Here is a 22,822-nt window from a genome sequence, read left to right on the forward strand (position 1 = left end):
ACACTTGATAATGGAATTTGGTGCAACTCTTGTTCCAGTTCTCTAGAAGCTAATCTTGATATAATCTTCGATCTGCTTGAAGTAGGAAAAGAAAATGAAGGTGGATAGTATAATGGAGTACAACTAGCTGATGTATACATCCAATTTACCAACACGTATAACTTGCACACATATTGTACACTAATATTGAAGAATTGGGATTTCTGCCTTGCTCCTCACCGGACACTACGGTGCTGATGTGAACTCATCAAAAGCACAATTTGTGTGCTTAAGTCTCTAGATCCTCCATTCATTTTGATTTACATTGCTATAGCAATCAACAAATTCACAAAGCAAGAAAGATTGACCTATGAAAGATGACCTTTAAAAACATATTATTAATCTGTTCAGACCTGCGAAATGATTGTTTCAAGAGAGAGAGAGAGAGAGAGCTTCAACTAAAAGAAAGTGAATCACTATAATGGGCTTGGACAATGACAACTCTATCCATAAACAGGTCATACCAATAAATAATGGAAGAGACAACGTTGAGACTACAGACCAGACTGCGTGTATGGTTCACATTTCCAGATCTGTAATTCCTCTCATCCCTCTCCTACACTTGTAATTTGGAATGAGAAAGTAGGGACAAAAGGTCATTTGGTGCGAGATGAAACTAAAACTACAAAGCAACAAGGCATACCACCAACCACCAATGCCTCTCCAGAGTCACTTTCAATATCAATTTTTAATTCTAAAGTACTTTCAGTCTCAATTTGAGCAATCATAACAAAACAATCAAAAAACAAATGAAAGGTGTCAAGCAAGAGTTAACCAACAGTCACAATGAGAAACTTTAGCTAATACCCACTGCCAGGAGTCACATTACTCCAGTTTTTGGTGGAGATGACATGGTAATGAAAAGAACAAGCAATTACTTCACAATTCCAGAACCAACTTATCCTCCTCACTAAAGCAACAGATTGCTTCAGGATAGAAACTGGTGAGATCCTAGGCGCCAAAATTCAGAGGCACATGATTTGAGACCAGACTCTAGTGGGTGCAAGGTTCATAAAAGCATTTCCAAATGATGCTTGACTTGTTCTGTAATAGCCTCTTCATTCATTTACCAATAACAGCGTTGGCATCAATGCATATGAAGTGGTGAAATCTTTTTTTTTTTTTTTAATAATAATTATGAAGTGGTGAAACATTACATTTAAGAAAGCTGAGAAATCATCCTATCTATGTCTTGATATGTTAAGATGCCCGTTACACCTTGAGGTCCCATATGACCATCAAACTACCAGAGTTTATGTTAAAATTGTTAAACAGCAAAAACAGAAGTGCATAACAAATCACAAGCGCCATAAAGGATAAGAAGAACAATCTTTGACACAGTGACAGCGAAAAGAGAGAAACTTATTGTTATCCCTGAGCTATTATATAACACAAAATTTATCGAAAGCATTTTAATCATAACAGAATTTAAAATGGGGCAATGACTTGTGGTCGCACTTTACCTGAATATTCCTTACAATAATTAATCCATGTATTCCTACAGTCAAATAAGTTTCGCTTTTTTCAGGTCAGAGACAACTCCCCGGTCTTCAGGACTTCTTTCATTGTATAGTACCTGAGAAAATTATGGAAATTATAATTTAGTGTTGTATAGAATTAGACCAAAAACTAAATCAACTCCATCTACTGGAGGCACCTTGTCAATGATGCCGTATTCAACAGCTTCACTGGGACTAAAATATTTTGGGCGCCTGATGTCCGCATCAACCTGCTCAGGTGATTTTCCAACATGCTTTGCGAGGAGATTAACCTTGAATGTAAATTCAATAACCATGTCAAGCAGTATATCAGGTCATGCTTAAATGCACGTCTAAATGCAGATCTAAATCAACAATCTTCAATATTGGCTATTGCTCTTTTCTTCTCTTTCTTCTTTCCCAGATTTTTTAACAGGTAGATAATATTTTTTTCATACCATTGTTTTTATTTAATTCTTCTTGATGCAGGAAGCATCAAAACCAAATTCATTTAAGATTTGGATTCTAAATTTGAAATTTGAAATTAGTTTTTAATTTTAGGGTTTTAAGGGATTTGACTAGGCATTTTCCATATCAATGTACTCCCTAAACCCTATTAAAATAGTGCTCTTGTAATCCTGAAAAAGACAGATGAATTTGACTAAGATTAATTACTATGAGTTGAGAATATGTCTCCCCCTTTGTTTATTCTATTTGGTGGTGATGCCAAATGCCCCTAGGTGGTGATGCCTAGGGTTTGCAAGCTGATTCTAGGTGGTGAATCCTAGGGTTTGTTCTGTTGTTACTTTTGTTCCTCTTTTTATCTCTATTTTCCAACTGTGTTTGGCATCATTTCTTCTTTTTTTAATTATTTTTTTATAGTGCCGCCTGACCATGAAGCATACAAGGGGAGAATATTTGTAATATAACTAGCCAATATCTTGCGATGCAAATTTAAATAGGTTTATTTTATAAATTTTAATAAGAAATTATTTCTATGACTTATTTATAATACTCATAATATGTCAAAATGTTTGGGGAATTAATTTTAATTATATTAAAAGTCATTGAAAAGAAAGGATACACGTGATTTTGAATACATTTTAAGTTTTTTGCATTTTAAATCATAAAGAAAATATAAATTTTATATATCAAACAGTAAATAGCATCCAATTAACACAAAATTTGACGTGTTAGAACAATGAAAATGTGTGATTCAATGGTGCTAGACCAATTAAAAGTTATTTAGTAATATTAATATTAACAAAAAGCTACAACATGTGTAACTTGAGAGAGAGAGAGAGAGAGAGAGAGAGAACCATATAAATTCCTTGTAAATAAATAATTAGTGTATCACCTATTGATTCCTACAGTATAGATAGATTTATAGATAGATAGAGTCTATAGATAATTAATAATAAATGTCATGCCCAGTGCATAAAACTCCCACTTTTGAGGGTTTGGGAGAGGTTATGGGAGGTAGCCTTATCCCCAATTTGTTTTGAAATGGCTGATTCCACTCGCAACCTATAGATTTTGGTGGAAGGCACTAGCCATTGTACCAAGACCCGACCTCTAATAATTAATACATAGAAATAAATGTATCTATTCATTAACACATGATAATGAATTGATACTTTAACATAAATGCAAAGATTTGATGAGGTGGAAGGATAAATGAAGAAAATTCTATTTCCTCCTCAAAAAATGAGCCACATGGCAGCATCTTGGTTCTAGCTTATATATATAGATTGACCACTAAACTTACCAACTCTGCTTTCACATTCTTTATTTCTTTTCTTGCTAGCTCAATATCACTTGCCTGACCTTGAAACCTGGCAATTGGCTGCAGATTCATTGAGAAATAAGACCACAAGTTTGTAAGAGTTTAATCAATGTATATGCACCATTAAATTAAATAACTATTGACATCCCAAGCATGCAAAGGCTAAGCAAGACTGACACAGAAGGCAAAGACATTGGGAAAGAACAAACATGTTAAAGTATTAGATATCGTATACTTCCCATCTCTCAGGGTGGCACACCTTTTTTTCCCTTCTTTGACAAAATCTATTACTTTAAAATAAAAAATTTTAAAAAATAAAAATAAAATAATAAAATAAAAAACCCTTAAAGAGTATTAGATATCACTGGTCACAAATAACCTGCTTTATCATTATTGTGGATGATGGCAAGGCTGAACGGTTTCCCTTTGCTCCAGCGGCCAAAAGTAAGGCTGCTTCTCCCCAAGCATTACCAACACAGAGAGTGAATATAGGTGGCTTGACGTACCTGCAGTGGAAGAAAATACCTCAGTCATACACGTAACAACCAGCCCATAAACTCATCCAGTTGAATAGACAAATAAAGGACCGAAACCCAATTTACAAACATAAAATTTTTTGCAAAGCTTATTTTACATCATTTAGAAGAAGCTAACCTTTAAAACTGAAGGTACGAATTCCACCAAATACGCAAAAAATTAGCAAATGAGATAAGGATCTGTGAAAATATGTGTATTTCTAAAACTAAGTACATTGATAAGCCAGGGTTGTTACAGTGCAAGAACATTGTATAAATAAAATCAAGGGCAAAGTTGAAACCATTTATGATACATTTTATGCTAGGATGCAATGACATTCTCAGTGGCAGTACTTTTGTCTAACATCTGTCTTTCCCTGGCCAACCAGATTTGGGATATATCTGATTTTATTTTTGATATGTAATATAAATTTTATTGATAAAGAAAAAGTTCTATGTTCATGATGATGAACACAAAGTACTTAAAGCAATTACAAGAAAATCAAATAGAAATTATAAATGTAAGAATGCTTAGAAGTCATGATTTATCATTTAGTGCAGAATCAGCTTTGTTTCCCAAGATACATGCAACAAAGCTCATATTTAAAAATAAATAAATAAAACATTGGAACATGAAACTTGGGGAGATTCATCACATCAGCCAGATCTTGTGGCCGGTAATTAAAGGCAAAGTAACATTCATTGCATAGAAAACTCTGCAAGTTACTATAAGGCCTCAGCATGATTCACAAAGCACATAATAGGTACCATCTGAATCAGTTGAAACATTCTTGATAATAAGTCTAAATTCAAAATTTGCATGAGAGAGCCAACGAGCTCCAGCTGAAGTGGAATTTCCTCCCAGTTGGGTCATTGGTTGCATATGTACCTTACCAATCAAAATGTTGACAACAGAGTGCTGAGAAGAAAGTAAATACAAAAATAATCGCTAAAATTTACAAATGAAAATATAGTGCACAACATATCTAAACAGTTCAAAATAAATCACATAGCTTTATTTTTTATTGGTAAGTTACACACACACCAAGTGGGTCTTGAACTCAAAACCTAACCCTCCACCTAGCAATTGCAAGGGGAGTAAGTGACATAACTATGTGATTTTTAATGAAATTACTTAATATATATATATATATATAAAGAGAGAGAGAGAGAGAGAGAGAGAGAGAACTATGAAAAAAATGATGACCTCATAACATCATAAATTGCAAAAGCCTCAGTCTCGTAACTCAACTTCTCGCCACCCTGAAAAAAAGTGGAAATTTTTTATCAAAGTATGATTCATTATATGAAAATACCTTCATACCATCATAATAGAATTTTGGTTGCTTGTCTAAGATCTCCCCCACCCCCTTTTTCTTCAAACAAATGGGGGAAAAAAAAACAAAAGGATAAAAGCCAATAATTTATATTTGATAAAAAAAACTTAGATATGCTAAAAAAAAGGCCAAGCAATTTTTCATTTTTTTTAAAAAGAGGCAAAGCAAATATGGGGGCAGCAGCCCTGGGGGGTGAATTTTTTTGGGGGGGGGGGGGGGGGGGGGGGGGCTTATTATTTGAAGAAGAAGACTATTCTCATGCAAGCAAAATCTTCTCTACTTTTCACACCAATGACATTAATATGACACAATACAGACAATAATATGGGATTGCCATGAACTCAACCTCTACATTTTATTTAAAGTAGAGACGCAATTGTATCCATAGAACATTGTCACAACCATATGATGGAGTAATTCTTATTGTTGGAAATATCCAATTTGGATGCATAAGGCTAAAGCTATGGGCCCTCATAATCTAAAAGTTCAGGCTTCGTGTATGAATGCCTAGGATTATTCATTGAGTTATTAATATCTTATTTTAGTTTTAAAGTTGACTTTTATTTAAGTAATGAAGCTTGGTATTTGATAGTTTTTGCAGTTGCTCGACAACACATATTTATTTGGTAATAGTGAGACTAGTTAGTTATTAGGCCTCTATGTGTGGCACTTAGCATGCAGTTTTTTCCTTCTTTTTCCCCCTTTTTTTGCTGCCTAAGAGGTGAGGAGGTAATTTGGCTTGGAAGTGTTCCATTCTTGTTTTATGCTGAGCATCTAAAAGTAAAAAGAGAGAGGATTTTGGTGGGGGTGTTCTCTCAAAGTGAAGGAACAATTGAATTTTAATGGGATGGAGGTTTCATTTATAAATATGAAATCTTTGTTTGTGAGATCTCTATTCAAGTAGTCTTGTTGCATGGGAGTTAGTGATAGTGTAATTGGCATTCATTTGTAGATTCTATGGATTCTCTTTCATTTAGATTATAAATTTTTTGTATTATTATTTAGAAGAATTTTGTATATAATTTTCTTCTCTTTTTCATTAAAAGTATTATTTAATAAAAAACCATGAATGAACAATGCACTTGAAGAAAACAAAAACAAAGTGTTTTTAGAGCTACCATTGGTTGGGTTAGATTAGAGATTTCTCAACCCAAGGAAGTCAGGTTATGTTGAAAATACCCCAAACCCAACCCAACCCAACCCATGCTCACCCTATGTATCTCCTCACGGCTCCTTTCTCTTTCCTTTTGGTAAATCCTTTATTTGTTTTTCTACCTTAAACTTTATTGCCACGAATTTTGAATTTGATTCTATATCTCTACCTTCTCTTTAAGGTGGAGTCCTAATTAAGTTTTGATTAATGATAAATTGTTTTGATCAATGATAAATTGATTGTTTTGATTAATGATAGTTTTGATTGTTTTGATTAATGATAAATTGATTGTTTTGATTAATGATAAATTGATTGTTTTTGTAAAGGTGTTTAGTTTTCACTTCTGCTCTCTAATTTTCTGCTCACAAAGCAATAGCTCTATGTTAGCTGTTTTGAGAGAAGCCGCTCATCACAACACCCTATTCTACAAATTTCCCATCAGCTTAAAGCAATCTACAGCCATCCTGCTGTCTTTCCCTCACAAGAATCAAGATTGCCTTTAATTGTTAATTTTTCAAGGTTGTCTGATGTCATTGTCCCTAAAATGCAACCAACAACAACAATAACAAAAACATAGTCCCAATACTTTTCTGCTCACAAAGCAATAGCTCTCTGTTAGCTGTTTTGAGAGAAGCCGCTCATCACAACACCCTATTCTACAAATTTCCCCTCAGCTTAAAGCAATCTACAGCCATCCTGCTGTCTTTCCCTCACAAGAATCAAGATTGCCTTTAATTGTTAATTTTTCAAGGTTTGTCTGATGTCATTGTCCCTAAAATGCAACCAACAACAACAATAATAAAAACTTAGTCCCAATATTTTTTTAGTGGGCAATAGATCCTTAACAAGATTAGCCAGGTCAGCCGCATATATTTTCTTTTGACAGTTACAATGTGTAGGGAGGATTTGAACCCTAGACATCTTTGTTGGAAACACTAGGAGGTGCCAATTGAGCTACAAGAGTTGGTCGCATGTATTCTTTTTCTCCATTCTATTCTATCCAAAGTCATAGCCTCTGTTACTTCTTTGACATGTCCTTTTTAACTACTTATGGTCTTCCTCTACTTTTTTTCTTTCCCTCAACTTGAATCAACTCACTCTTTCTCACTAAAGTACAACCACTACACTTAATCTCACTACCTTCAAGGGCAAAGCCACTTGCCAGTAAACGCAATCACATCAGCCTTTGCCAATGAGCATATACATTTTTCTTCATCATACCTTGCACTTTATGTTGCTTGGTGTATGTACATAAATTAAGCTCTAAGTTTAATTATAATCATTTCTTTTTTAAAGTAGGGAACCTTTCTAAAGAAGAGCCATTTGAACTCGCCTCTAGCTAGTAAAACTTAGTGTGGGTAAAAGCGCATTTATGCGCAAAGTGCAAAGGCTCCAACAAGGCGCATTCAAAGAAGCCTTAAGTGCTTTTTCAATAAGCATGAAGTGCATTATTTTATATTTTCAAAAATAAAAAAAAAATAAAAAACCTGAATTGTAACCATAGGATTTTAACACTATTGATATAAACCATTGATTTGGCATATAAAATTTAATGTTATGGTACGCTGTTATGCACTTAAACCCAACCCCTCCAACTTTGCAAATTCTATGAAACACATTTGGGATTGCAGTCCACCACAGTTCTCATGTTCTCACCAGGAAGAATTGACAAATCTCTTCTTTTGTCTTTACCAGGTATGTTTCTCTCTCTTTATCTTCTTCCATTGAAACTTTTCCTCATTCCAAAACCCACAAACCTGGAACTTTTTGAATATCTTACTACTATTACCTCTTCTTCTCTCTCTCTCTCTCTCTCTCTCTCTCTCTCTCTCTCTCTCTCTCTCTTAATATTTTACTGTGCAACCTGGAACCACTAACACCCCCTCCCTTTCTTCTCTTGTACAAACCTACACCCTCTTCTCTTCTCTTTTATTTTGGGGTGGGGGTTTATTGTAACTTGTCCTGAAACCCAGACCCCTAATCCTTATTCCTTTTTTAGTTTTTAGGGTTTTTTATGGGTACAGTTAACTAGTGCCCTTAGGCATTTGTTAATGGACTACTTTAAGAAAGTTTTGATATAACTTTTATGAGAAATATAAAAAACTAAGAAAAAAATCAGTTACTTTTTTCTTTTACCATAAAAAGTTTCTAAAAATATTTCTTAAATCAATACCCTTAGGGCATCTATTAACTTTTCTCTTTCTTTATTTCTTGGTTTTTTTCTCCCCAAAACAGTATGCTACCCATGTTCATTTTCTACTTATTTTATTTTTTCCCTCTGATTTTCTGCTTGGTACTAATTATCAAATTGCTATGTCCTGAAATTCTTAGTTCATTCATGAAGAAGAAAAAGTATGATATCATTTAATTGTGGTAATTTTTTAATTACTTTAGTAGTTGATGTTGAAAATAGCAATTAAATTATTAAGAAATATTAGCCATTAGTCATAGGGCATCATGGCTAGTGGCTACCTGAGATTCAATAAAGTATATTGCATGGAAGTACTCATATCTAGCTAATCCAAAAAAAAAAAAAAAATAACTTGACTTGCAATTTTAATATAAGTGTGATATGAATTATATAAAATCTTTTATTTCAATTTATATGATTATTTGATCACTTTATTGTTGTATTGCCCATTAATAATTATTCTCAAAATTTTTTAATTAATTTTTAAAAATGTGCGTTTCACTTCAAGCAAGGGGCGCGCTTGTGCATTGCGCCTAGGCTTGCATTGCGCCTAGGCTCCAAGAGGCTGTTGTGCTTAACTGCGGCCTAGGCTTTTTCTAACACTGGTATAACCCATAGCAACTAACTCCACCAGTTAGAACTAGTTGTTGAGTAATCCAGGGGCATTCAATCTTAACGGGCTAAGCAATTTATGCTCATGCTTTGGAGCAAATTATAATCATCTAAACATCGATGCATCGCATATTTCAAATATTTTCATAATGTTCTATAATCTTTTTTTATTTGAATAAATTGTTTTGACTACATTTGGAGAAGGGGGCGGGGGGAGAGGGAAGCCTAATACGAAAGAGTAACCATGTGTTTGGATTGAGAGAAGTGGAAAAGAGTAGTGAAGCAGATAAAATTTTAATAACTTCTCATGTTTGGATTTTATTGACAAGTGTTGAGAGATGAAAGGAAATTGGAACCCATAATATTCTCAGGCAATAATGGTTGGATTTGGTGAGAAGTCAAGGGAAGTGTTCATGTACAACATACAAAGCATATTTTACAACCTCAGTGGACACTTGTTTTTCTTTCTATTACCAAACAAAAGAATGTACTACAAACTTAACTCTCTTCTCATCAGTCTTTTTATAGTCACCTACCTTTCTCTAATTAAAATCAAAACACATGTAAATGTTGCCAAGGTTGAGTCTATGATTGTTGAGCTAGGGAAAAAAAATTGTTTTTGTCAACCTCTATATCAAGAGCTGTCTAAACAAAACCAGCATCGGATTTATCTTTAACAAAAATGAAGAACCCTCTGAACCGCAGACCTTGTTATAATTTATTTATATAAGATAGTGCAAACATTTAATTAGAAAAAAAACAATGTCAATGAAACCACCAAGGAACTTGTCAAACACAAACACACTCCTGTATTTCTATAATAGACATGCACAAAGAATATAAAGAGAGTTTCAGAAGCAAGTTGAGGAGAAGAAGGAAAGGTCTTAACCTTGGTTGTTCCAGTGGAGTTTATATATAGGTAGATAGGCTTCTCTTCATCTTCATATTGAAGGTACAGAAATTCCGCTAGTATCAACTCTGTGACAGAAGGAACAAGAGACATGCCCAAGTAAACAATTCGGTTTTTGTACAAGTACGATGCTAAGTCTGGAGGAGGCTGCTCCCTTGCACTTCCCCTTACAAATGGAATGACCTGTTCACAAATAAATAAGAGGAATGTATTCATAGAATTTGGCAACACAGATGACATCTTAGTGTGAATTATAGAGAACTAGATTGGTACAGGTTACTAGAAGCTCCTGGAAAAGGCAAGCTTAAAGGCCAATACTATTCAAGATTACAGTATAATTTTGATCTGGGGCCTAATTGATGCCCTCCATAGGCTATATTTCCTTTTTGATTGGTAAGTTAGCCGCACCCATTGGATCTTGACCCCAATACCTCACCCTCCACCTAGTACTAATAAGGGGAGGAGGTGCCAGTTGAGCTAAAGCTCATTGGCAACCTCCATAGGCTCAATTACCTGCTATTGAGTCAAATTCTAGGTTCCTTTATGTTAGGAAGCTTTTGGTTAGAATTGTTTTATTCTCTTCAGTTTTAAGTGCTAGGGGCATTTCTGCAATTTCAATATTTTCAGGCACAAGTTGTATTTGACTATTTGTAGTCCATGGGTCATACTATGGGTTTTATTATGTTACTAGACTTTTATATGTAGGTTATTTTTTAAGCCCAAACTTGAGATTAAGTCCTATAAGGCTTATGGCGCAGACAAAATGATATTTTATGAGTTTTTTTTTTTTTTTTTTTTGGATAACCAAGACCTGCCCAAGTGCCCAACACGTGCCCTTTGGACTCGTGGTGACCAGAGAAAACTCGGGATGTGGGTCCCCCCTTAAGCTTGCACATCAGGTAATTGCAACTCAAATGCAACAGCTTAGGATCTCACCCTTACCACTGAGGCATCATTTACAGCTTAGGCTCTCACCTTTACAGCTTAGGCTCTCATAATATTTTATGACATTATTTCAGATTTATCATTATCATTTTCAGTTAGGGAGTACTTCAAATTCTTCAGGATAATTCTGTTGAAGATTTTATGGGATTCATCAAAAGTATCCCTAGAAGCTCTAGAAAAGGCTCCATGAGGTATTTTAATTATATTATCATTGAAATAATAATTTATTCTAGTGAGAAGTCTAATTATTTGCTTGGTGATGATTCCAAGCACCCTTAGATGGTCAAGCCTAAGGTTTCAAGCTACTCTGGGTGGTGAAGCTTGGGGTTGTCCTACATTAGGTTAGCTTTGGTTTTCTATAAATACTAATTTTAAAATTCAAGGGGGAACAAGTCATATGAGATTTGCCAACAATTATGCTGTTGATGTTGTGTGATGTAATCCTTCTCCAAGATGTATACTAATATAAATAAGTGTGATACCAAGGAAATCCTAAATATAAAGCTTAGGGAAACTAAAAGCGAGTCATAGATCTATCTTCTTTCTCTCTCTAATTTCCAGAAATTTATCCAGGCTTCAAAAACTACAATCCAACCTTGATTTCTCACCCTTATAACTCTAAAATCCCTACAATAGAAACCCAACAGAAGTTACATACTATTAGCCTCCAAACCCACAAAATTGGATCTGCTACAATTCCGATTCACAACTACAAACCTGATCTGATTTTGTTTCTTCCTTTTCTCATCTGTTTTGAGCTCCAAACATACCAATCGTTTTAACAACCATAAACAAGCCTTAACCCAGCTTCTTTTTCCAGCCCCTTCCACCCCAAACCCAAACAACCCCAATTCCCCTCATATACCTGCTGCTGGGGACAATTCCTGCAAACAAAACTACCATCACCAGTTAATCTTCATTATTTATTCATTGATTCATTTCAAGCCTATATCAATCTTTGCAGCCATAAGACCCAGCACTGCATATATTGCCATTGGTCGTTGAAGGCCTTTCAAGAAAATATCCGTTAAGCCCACAAATGACTAACATGCGTGATTGGTATTAGAGCCCAGTTTTCCTATGTCATATGTGAAATAAAACAACTTAATACTTCTCACAAGAAAATTAGATTAAGGGAATCTAGACTGTTTTATTTTATTGAAAGACCACATATTTTACTTGTAGAGAGAGAGAGAGAGAGAAAGACCACATATTTCTTAAATAAAACCCAATCAACAACAACTACCATTACAAGTGCATTTTAGCTAGGATATATTCAAAGAAGTGATGGCGATTAAGTTTCTATTCATACAATTACAAGGAATATCACACAGATCCCTGTTTAAAACAGTTAGATGGGTGCAGTGTGATGGGGTCAAGAAATTATGTAACTCCAATGATTCTCACTGGATTGAGGCAACTTTTGTTTTTCCATCTCAAAAGGAAATAATTAAACTCTGCCTTCTCATTTATAAACTATGCAATCTGAATAAATTTCAAAATTATGACCTGTCCATGTACCATGTGACAAAATAAATAAATAGGTTGGTCATCTCTTCCTTCATTGTCCGGTTGCCATGGATTTGTGGTCTATGGTTTTGGGTTTATTTGGAGTAAGTTGGGTTATGCCACAGTCAGTTGTAGGGCTCCAAGCTTGCTGGCAAGGCCAGTTTGGTCGTCATCAAAATGGTCATATATAGATAATTGTCCCCCATATTTTAATGTGGTGTCTTTAGAGGGAAAGAAATAGCAAGTGTTATGAAGATAATGAGAGATCCATACCAGAACTCAAGTTTTCTTTAGAACTTTATTGGATTGGTTGTCTCCTTTGCGAAACCAATCATTCTCTTCTTTTCTTAATTTTCTTGATTCTTGTAATTTGTGTACTTGATTTGTTGACCCCTCTGTACACTCCCTGTGTACTAGGGTGTCCTCTTTTTGATATCAATAAAACTTATTAATTATAAAAATAAATAAATAAATCTGCTGCCCTGGATGTTTATGTTGTTTGTGAGTCTAGCTCTTAAGTAACTTAGTCTCCTTTCAGTGACAGCAGTTGGCCATTGAGTTTCTGACACCTAACAATGAAATCACTTAGCAGCGAGGAAAAAACGAAGTTTTATAAATCCCAATTTGTGTGGCTGGTAAGATTATAACCTTGCAAGTAACTTTTTCGTCCATCAAAGAGGAAAAGAGGGAGATGAAAAATCATTCTGGTGTTGGTCTCTGCATTCCATCGAAAGGAAGCCTTTTGGGGAGCAATCTAATCTCAAGGAGTGAATCTTCACACTCAATTCGTTTTTCAACTCATTCATTCCCCATAAGAGAGCAAGTCTCAAGATAATATCAAAGAAGGACTAAAGGGACTTGAAATATGTCCTCAGGCTTTCATCATTTAACTACATCACACTCATTTCTGGGCAATGAATCAAACTCTAGGTATTTGATATGACCCTCGGTTGAATATTTAGCCCTTTCCGCTTCATCTTCACTCAGATTTCATTTCAACACCATTTTGAATTTTTTCGGTTTTTCCAAGTTTTTCCCTCAGGCATCAATGTTAAAAATCCAAAATTGTTCATACCCCAAACAAACAACCGTGGCATTTACCATACAGTACACATGAAGTCCTCCATTGCTACTTGCTGTTTTCTAAAAGTTTATTAATACACTAGAATTTTCTTTCTTCATTTCGGCTTGCAACTTTGAAGTGTAAGCTCTCTCTCTCTCTCTCTCTCTCTCTCTCTCTCTCTCTCTCTCGTACATTATGAAAAAAGATAAATCCTATCAATTCCTAAGATCGTTGATAATAAAATCACAAGTATTTCCCCTAATTGCAAGATGGAAAAATTGGCAAACAATATGAAAATTGAAGAGAGAGAAAGAGAGGTATACCATGGTGACGACGCCTCGCTTGGGCTTGGAGCTAGGGAAGGACGCCGGATTGAGAGAGGAGGGACGGAGCTTGTGGCCTGAGAAGTCGGAGGAGACGCTGCCTCCGACGAAGGGAGCGACGAAGTTGGTGGAGAGAGAGGCTCTGGGAGAGAAGCTGTGTTTAAGATTTACGTTTCGCGAAGTTCTGGGGGGTGCTACTAGCGTGTGCCGGTGGAGCGCTAAGCTCGAAGCTGCGGTGGCCACCTCCATAGCTTGCAGGGTAAGAGAGAGAGAGTAGTGAGAGTGAAACGAATAGGAGAAGATTAGAGAAATGATGAACCTAGTGGGCTGGCTTTGGGTTCTAATTTTAGGGGAACCAAACCCAAATTGTTAAGTGAGGTTACTTTGAACTTAGGCCACATCTACTCACTTGTTGTGGGCTGATGAATAAGGTTTGACCCTTGGAGGAATGTGACTTGTGGAGCAATTGTAGGACTATATCCTTTTATCAATCTAACTGATTGTTTGTAGCGCTGATGTGGATTCACTATTTTTTTCTCTTCTATTTATAAATATTGACAGTTTTTTTTAAGAATATTAAGTATTTTTTTAACACACACAGGAAAGAGGAAGAAGGTCCTAAAAATACTGATAAGTTAGAGTTATGAACGTATGATACAAAAGATTGAGATCCTTTAATTGCGTTCTTAATAATTATCTTATGCATCTATCATTTTACCGCGTGAAAGTTTTGTTATAGAGTATAATCCATATACTATTGCTATAAGTGGAAAGATGTGTAATGTCTTCTCCAATGCAACGGTAAGAGTACAGAGGATTCCCATCTAATCTATATATATATATATAAAACCGAAGTCTCTGCTAACTCCACAATTTTCCACGTCATCTTTTTTTTTTTTTAATTCTTTTTAACGATTTATTATATTAGAATTTATTAATTTAGATCCCCACCCCAATCAACTCCCCCTTCAGCCTTCACGTCACCTCCTCCTCCTTCTTCTTCTTCTTCTTCTTCTTCTTCTTTTTTTAATGATTTATTATTAAATTCTAACGATTTATTATATTAGAATTTATTAATTTAGAACCCCACCCCAATCAACTCCCTTTCAGCCTTCACGTCACCTTCTTCTTCTTCTTTTTATTTTTATTTTTTTTTATTCTTTTTAATAATTTATTATTATATTAGAATTTATTAATTTAGAACCCTAATACAAGTATACAACTCCCTTCAGTCTTCACGTCTAAAACAACCTCTCTGTTTCCCGTCAGCCTTCACGTCTAAAACAACCTTTCTGTTTTCTAATATACGCTGGCACCCCAAAACTCAGATCCTCCCGCTGCCGCCGCCACCATGGATCACCGCCACTGCATCGATTTCTTTTTGCCTCTCCATCGTCGCTTAATCCAACCCATCATATTCTAGGTCGGCAAATTATTTTGAGGTAATTAAAACATGTTTTTTACTTTGCATAATTTCTATATATTGCTCTCTCTCTCTATCTGCTTCAATTGTTCATGGAATTTTGTTAGTTTGTGGCTGTGGGTTGCTCTGGATTTAAGTTTTTTTTTTGTTTGTTTTTGTTTTTCATGGAATTTTGTTGGTTTGTGGCTGTGGGTTGCTTTGGATTTAAGTTTTTTTGTTTTTGTTTTTTTTTTCTTTGCAGATTTCCACGTTTTCTTCTTCTTCCTTTGTTGTCAAATCTATGGCAAAGAAGAATCATGAAATTTTTGTTATTAGATTTTTATTTTTCCTTTTTTTTTTGTATGCAATTTTTATTGGATTTTTGGTTTTTTTGGATTCTTCTATTTGGTTTTAATTTTGGGTTTGTTTTAGTTGATATATAGTGTTTTTCTCATCTTCATTTTACATTGGTTTGGATTTTCTTTTTCCTTCTTTTTTTTGGTTATGCAATTTTTATTGGATTTTTGGTTTCCTAGGATTCTTCTATTTGATTTCAATTCTGGGTTTGTTTTGGTTTGATATGTAGTGTTATTGTCATCTTCATTTACATTGGTTTTCCCTTTTTATAAATTATTATAATCTTTGGGTCTTCATATATGATAGCCTATGGAATGTTATGTTGGGGTTGCCGCTATTTTGGATTCCGTGGGAATTTTTTTTGAAGGTTGGGGTTGGTTAGTATAGTTGCTTGAGATTGCTAAACATGTGTTTGATAGAATGCTCAGGTGTTTGTTCTCAGATTCATTTGTAATATGCCTTTTGTTCTCTGTTTAAAAGAATTCAACTACAAGAAATTACAAAAGGTTATGATTTGATATATAGAGTTATTGTCGTCTTCATTTACATTGGTTTTCCCTTTTTATAAATTATTATAATATCTGGGTTGTCTTATATGATAGCCTACAAAGTGTTATGTTGGGGCTGCCACTGTTTTGGATTCTGTGGGAATCATTTTTGAAGATTGGGGTTGGTTAGGGGTGTCAAATGTATAACCATACACAATAATAATTGGGCTTCAACATTGTATCCTTTGCAAAGAAAGCATAGTAGTTACTATGAAATTGTAGTTACTGCTCCTAAACCACTAGATCTGACTTGAGTTCTAGAACTTGTATTTTATTTAGATTATTGTACAATGTTACTTATGGTTTGTGGTTTATCAAATTGTTTCTCATTTTATATGCATATAAATCTATCAACAGTTGTTTGCTATATGCATGGTATGTTTGATTAAATGCCTCAAAAAAATTGTATTATGTGACACAAATGAGGCAAATTTTGGTTTTCTTTAATGATTGTTGACATAATTATTGTTCTTTTTTTGACTGATTTGAGTTGCAACATAATAATAACTTTGTGCTAGCATATTTTAGTTGCTATGATAACATGGTCTTTAGAAATCAGCTATCTTTAACTTTTTCATTGTCCCCTTCCCATTGCTTGCATTTCATTTGAACTGACATGCTATGGTTTTTGAAAGTTTTTGAGCACTGTGCTTAGTCCTAAGATTGGCCTTAAGTTGAGGTTTTGTATTAGTTGCCTTGAGCTTCCCTTAAGTCTCAAGGGACTGCTTTTCTACTTCTATACTTTTTTACTTAATGCATAATGGGTTCTCTCCATGATTGCCTCTTTTGAATGTTTGAGTTTCATAAATTGTGCTTCACTTGGGAGGAAAAAAGTTTTTCGTTTAGTACTTAATGGTTGTTTGCCTTATACATGTTCATAATATTTTATTATGGTACAAATTTATTCTGTCTTATTTTGAACTGTTAAGTTGGGTAAAACAAAATGGGCATGTCATGGAGATGGAGGTTGGCTATTATGGTCAAATCAAAACCAAAGGCATGTGGAAGAAACTTTGAAGTTAGTAGTGGATTTGGTGCAAACAACCTATACACTTACTATGGAATATATGGAAGCTTAGAGAAATAATCAGTCAAGATAGCCTGTTGAAGAGTGTACATGGCCTCCTATAGGTTCATGTTACAAGGTAAATTTTACCATCAAGAAATTGCAAAACAATAGATGGTGTGGCTTGAAGGTACAATGATAGTGGAAGTCAATGTATAGGAGCTTTATGTGCAAGAATAGTAGAAGGAAATGATGTTAGACTACTTGGTTCTTCTATTAGGAATATATTTTTCTCTTATGGCTTTCCTTGAACAAACAGACCAACAGCGAAGATAGCATGTGAAGCAAAGAATTGGTTGGGTTGGCTAGACAATGATGTATTAGATGGAGGAGCGTCCTCCATGTATTAAGACTCTACTAAACAGTGATGTACCTACTCAATGAAAAAAAAAAAAAAAACCAAATGTATTTGTAGCATTTTCTAGTGGAATTTCTTGCTTCCTTTCGGCATTTTTACTACAGTGTTACTCCAAAAAAATTTAAATCAGATTTTTTTCTACAGAAAGCTGTGCTATTACCCCAGTCCATTAAAAATCACTACTCATGTTTTAGTTTTAAAGTTGTAATATCTATTGGACAATATAGTATTTTGTGTTTCAATGTATTAATATTGTTCTTTTTTTTAAACAAAAAAAAAAAATTATATTTGAATGATATCTTGAATAATCACTAAATATATATAGTATATTATTAATGTCAACTCTTATTCATAAGCATTTCATTTAATTATATAAGTTATTCCAACTAAAATAAAATGAAATGAAGATTTGAAATAATATTTTAAACTACCATAAATAAATATTCAATATAAACTAAAATTAATAAATTTTTCTTTTTTAAAATCTAATTTTCAATAGTTTCTTGTGCATCGCACGGGTTAGCGACTAGTAATATATATGTGCAAGGACATAACATGTTACAAGATATGATGAAACGGTAATTTTAAAAAGGAAGTTAAGAAAATGTTACTATGGGAGTAAATGTGTATGTTTTTAGACCCCTTAAAACACAAGTTGATTAACTTAGATATTTAGCCAAGTGATTACTTAGGTAAATTATTCAAAAACTGGGTTAACACAAGTATATCATATCATGTAAATAATGCGGAAAATAAAAAATATAACGATATGATAACCCACGAAAACCAAACCGGTAAAAAACCTAGGGAGGATTTAACCTAGCTATCCTCAAGGTAAAACAAATCCACTATGAAAGAATTGAAGTTTTACAATAGCGACTTAGACTACTAACATCATATTGCTACCTTGAGTAGAAAACTTACTATCACGATCACGTGACAGCTCCGAGTCCACGGACTACTTCTTTCGTGGATTCACAGCAACCACAAACACTCTCACTTGTATTTTCTTTAAACTTTTTATGCAGTAACTGAAGTGATCACCAAGCTCTCGACATCAATCTTGATCTTGATAACCCTAAGTATGTATGAAGGCAAACACCTCTAGATCTCACAAGAGATTCATACACACAGTATATCAACAACCTTTAAAACATGGTTAGAGTTTTTCTTTTTATACTACAAGCAAAACATAAAACTCTACACATCATATGGGCTTGGGCTTGAGTTGGAAAATTCTGCCAAAAAAAAAAAATCTGCATTAGCTTCGATCGATCGAGCTTTGTAGATTTACACATTAAATCCTACAGTACACTTTATTCCAACTTTACACATAGACACACTTTGAGCAGCCTAAATCTAGACTGAATGTTTTGATCATAGTTTGCCAACATATGCATAATGCAGTTCTAATACATTAGTTCCTAATTCCTTAGAACCTAACAAAATGATCTGAACACATTTTTAGTCCATGGGCCCTATCTGAGGATGATCAAATATTCACATATATGTTAACCAAAGTCTGACACGTGGACCAAGTCTGAGGAGGGAAGACATCAAGATCATTTTGAAACAAGCGAAAACTGTGAATGAGAGTTCCGAGGAAAGAAGGCAAACTGGTCTGCCGACCGAGGATCTCGAGGAGCAAAGGCACCTCGGGAGTACTTTATGTAACTCCCTACACTAGAAAGTAAAGTTTTAAGGAAGATAACAGAGTCGTGCAAGCAACAGAAGAAGGAGATATCTGGGAAGGTGACTACCACCTCCACATTTAATGCACTGCAACAACTGAACTAACTACATTTATGAGGAAAAGACACTTAAACAATGATTTCACAACCCACAACCCTCTTTACCACCTCCAGAAGGGTCCTAATAGGACAAGCATCCAAATGGTTCACCTGAGACGTACAGATGGAGGGCTAAGATGCAATGGAATGGACTATATAAAGAAAGGAACCCCATAGAAAGAGGGGATAAACAACTTACAAGAGAAAAGACAGAGAGAGAGAGAGAGAGAGAGAGAGCACAACACCATTCTGTAAACACGTCACTCTTATTTATTAATGAGAAACCCATCCTCGGACTTGCTTGAGGAGGAGCTTATACTGAATTGTCGTTCTTTTCACTCATACTAACTGCTTTGGTTTTATTGGTCCTAATCTTGTAATTTTATTAGCATTGCAATTGACACAGAAGTCAACTCTCTCAAAAATTCATTGTGTTGGGCTTGGCTTGAAGGACTAGGGGCCACTATTCTAGGTGGGCCTGGGCCTTTCTTTTTGAGTTCTTACAGTTACAAACTAAAGTGACAATAAATATGATTGACAATACATCAATTTGAAAGGCTTATATTGTAAAATTTGTAGTATACTTTAGAAGTTATAAGAAATAGGCTAGCATGAGACACGACAAACCTAATTTTGAATTTCAGGGAACAATTCTATTGTTACCTTGTTTTGAAAAGAAAAAAAAATTATATATATATATATAAGAGGATTCCATTTTTTCAATTGGACTTTTATATGGTTCAAAAATAGCCTCAATAATGAAGGATAATTTCATTTAGAAATAGGGTTATAAATGTCAAATAACAAATCTTAGTTTGAATTCAAAAACAGAATTCTTAAAATTTATGATTATTTTTTCCATTCAAAAAAGATATTACAGTTACTGTTTATCTCTAAAGTTTATCATTTTTATTTGTTTGAAAAAAAATTCTAAATTATAATAGATACAAATTATTAATATTACCCAAAAAAATAAAAAAGCCTCTGAGCATGCATGTGAGCGCATGCTCAGAGGCTAGTACTATTTATAAAAGGATTTCTCTCTTTGGACTGGACTTTTATGTGGTCTAGAAATACCCTTAAACCTTACGTTTAACAGGGAAAAAATTTAAGGACAGCCCAGTAAAAATATGTCTCAAACTCCACTTAAAATGCATACAAAATGTCATTCTCTTACTAATCTATGTCTTCAAAACCAACAAAAAAAAAGAAGAAGGAAAATTATGACACTAGACCAAAAAAAAAAAAAAAAAAAGCCTCATCGCACACGCAAAGCGCATGTGATGAGGCTAGTGTGTGTGTGTATATATATCATAAAGTTATTGTTCGAAAGTGACCAAAAAAATAATTGAAATTAAAAAAAAAAAAAAGTTAGGTGGTAGAGTTCATTGTTGTATTTGAGACACAATTGTTGTGACCGTATAACAATCTACCTTCTTCTTCTTTTCTTTCTTCATTTTTTTTTTTTTTTTTTTTTTTGTGCTTAGTAATTGCGGGGGATAAAACCCCCCGAGCAAACGGTTTACAACGAAACCGGATGCCACTAGGCTACAAGGCCTAGTGGCATATCACAATCTACCATACCTAAAAACAATTAAAGATTATAAATGTAGCCATGAAGTTATTGCTCAATGTAACATGAGTTATCATTTGATGTGACAAAGTTACTATCATTTATTTTTTTTTTTATTGCTTCTCAAAGTGATATTTAGAACTTCCATAAAAAAATAAAAATAAAAAATAAAAAAAGATCTTTAGAAAAATAAAATATAAGAAATAAGTTAGCATGCCACATGATTGAGCCTAACTTTAAATTAGATGTAGTTGTCATATTGTTACAAGTTACTATTAGAGATATATGTATATATATATATGTAGGGACACGATTATTTAACGGCCCAAGAATGTCGTTGGGCTCGCATATGAAAGATCCCTCACAATATGATTTGTAGAGAGTGGGCTTGAAAGGCTTGCTCTGGATCGTTGGGCAACGGTCCGGTCCTGACTTTAGGGAGGGGGCTCATGTAGAAGGTGGTTCGGTTTGAACGTCCGGGCCATACAACGATGTAGCCTGAAGGGTTGGACTCCTCGGACTTAGTCCGAGGAGCATCGAGCTCTTCCCCCCCTCCCTTGTCTCTTGGCTTTCGTTTCCTTTTATACTCGTAGTTTTCCCTCTCTTTAGGGTCCACGTGTAAGCTTTACCTTCGGGGCAGAGGACTTGTCCTATCAGCCCATACCTCAAGTGGTTGGGAGTAGACGTAAAGGTCGAATTGCTTGGTCAAGAATAGGAGCTTGTTAGGCACACAGTTCTCCACTACAGTAAGGGCAGTCTTTTCACTTATCCTATTCGTGCATTAAGCTTATCCTTGACAATAGGTTTTCTCAGATCAGATCCTGGGCCTTGATATATAGAGCGGGCCTGGGCCATGAATTTTCTGGCCCACAATATATATCATAAAGTTATTGTTCAAAAGTGACCAAAAAAAATTGAAAAAAATAATAAAATAATAAAAAATAAAAAATAAAAAACAGTTTAGTGTGTGTCGTGGTAGAGTTCATTGTTTTATTTGAGACAAACAATTGCTATCACCGTATCACAATCTACCATACCTAAAAGCAATTAAAAAATTATAAATGTAGCCATGAAGTTATTGCTCAATGTAACATGAGTTATCATTTGATTTGACAAAGTTACTATCATCTATTATTTTTTTATTGCTTCTCAAAGTGATATTTAGAACTTCCATTAAAAAAAAAAAAAAAAGTGATCTTTAGAAAATTAAAATATAAGAAATAAGTTAGCATGCCACATGATTGAGCCTAACTTTAAGTTGGATGTAGTTGTCATATTGTGACAAGTTATTATAAGATGTGGACATAGGGGCGGCTTGTTGTATTTAGGAGCCTAAAATGAAAATTAATTATCTTATTTTAGATGCAAAATTACTATTAATTAACATGAATCACGTAATTTTTTTTTTTTTTTTTAAAGTCTATAGATACAAAAATTTGACAAAATTTTTTACACCTATTGATGTTACAGATTGATAGCAATAAGTAAAAGAGTGATGTTAATTGTGGACCTAGATAAAAACTAGTAAAAATTTGCCAACTCAATTATTGTGAAAAATGTTGTGAATTTTTTTGTGTATTGCTCTTTTCTTTTTTTAGAAGTGTTACATTCACAATATTTTTCACAACAAATCCTAGATATTAAGTTGTTACTGGTTTTAATTTGAACTCAACACTAAAATTACTTTTTTGTCATCAATAACAACTTGTTACTTAAAATTTGTTGTAAAAGTGTTGTGAAAAATGTTGTGGATGTAACATTTTTCTCTCTTTTTTGTTTGTATTTTATTTGATAAAAAAATATCATTTTATTTGTTGGCTAATATTTGAGCTTAATTATTACTATTGCATTGATAGAAAAAACCCTA

General features: G+C 34.1%; 1 protein-coding gene across 1 annotated transcript; it reads right to left on the reverse strand.

Moving 5' to 3' along the window:
* Positions 1–1,392: 1,392 nt before the first annotated feature.
* LOC126708719 (ATP-dependent Clp protease proteolytic subunit-related protein 4, chloroplastic) lies at positions 1,393–14,231 on the reverse strand. The gene is made up of 7 exons (XM_050408597.1): positions 13,862–14,231; positions 10,001–10,204; positions 5,026–5,081; positions 3,683–3,809; positions 3,286–3,363; positions 1,697–1,810; positions 1,393–1,615 (listed from the first exon to the last, which is right to left on the reverse strand). The coding sequence occupies exons 1-7, from the start codon at positions 14,108–14,110 to the stop codon at positions 1,544–1,546; spliced, it is 900 nt and encodes a 299-aa protein (XP_050264554.1). The 5' UTR covers positions 14,111–14,231; the 3' UTR covers positions 1,393–1,543.
* Positions 14,232–22,822: the final 8,591 nt, after the last annotated feature.

Source organism: Quercus robur, chromosome 12 (genome assembly GCF_932294415.1).
Source record: "Quercus robur chromosome 12, dhQueRobu3.1, whole genome shotgun sequence".
Classification (NCBI taxonomy): Eukaryota; Viridiplantae; Streptophyta; class Magnoliopsida; order Fagales; family Fagaceae; genus Quercus; species Quercus robur.

Excerpts from the sequence above, each read along its gene's own strand:
- LOC126708719 (XM_050408597.1), bottom strand. The coding sequence starts at position 14,110 with ATGGAGGTGGCCACCGCAGCTTCGAGCTTAGCGCTCCACCGGCACACG. Across the intron at positions 1,811-3,285 it reads AGAATGTGAAAGCAGAGTTG|GTTAATCTCCTCGCAAAGCA; the intron begins GTAAGTTTAGTG and ends TTTACATTCAAG. Across the intron at positions 1,616-1,696 it reads AATACGGCATCATTGACAAG|GTACTATACAATGAAAGAAG; the intron begins GTGCCTCCAGTA and ends TAATTTTCTCAG.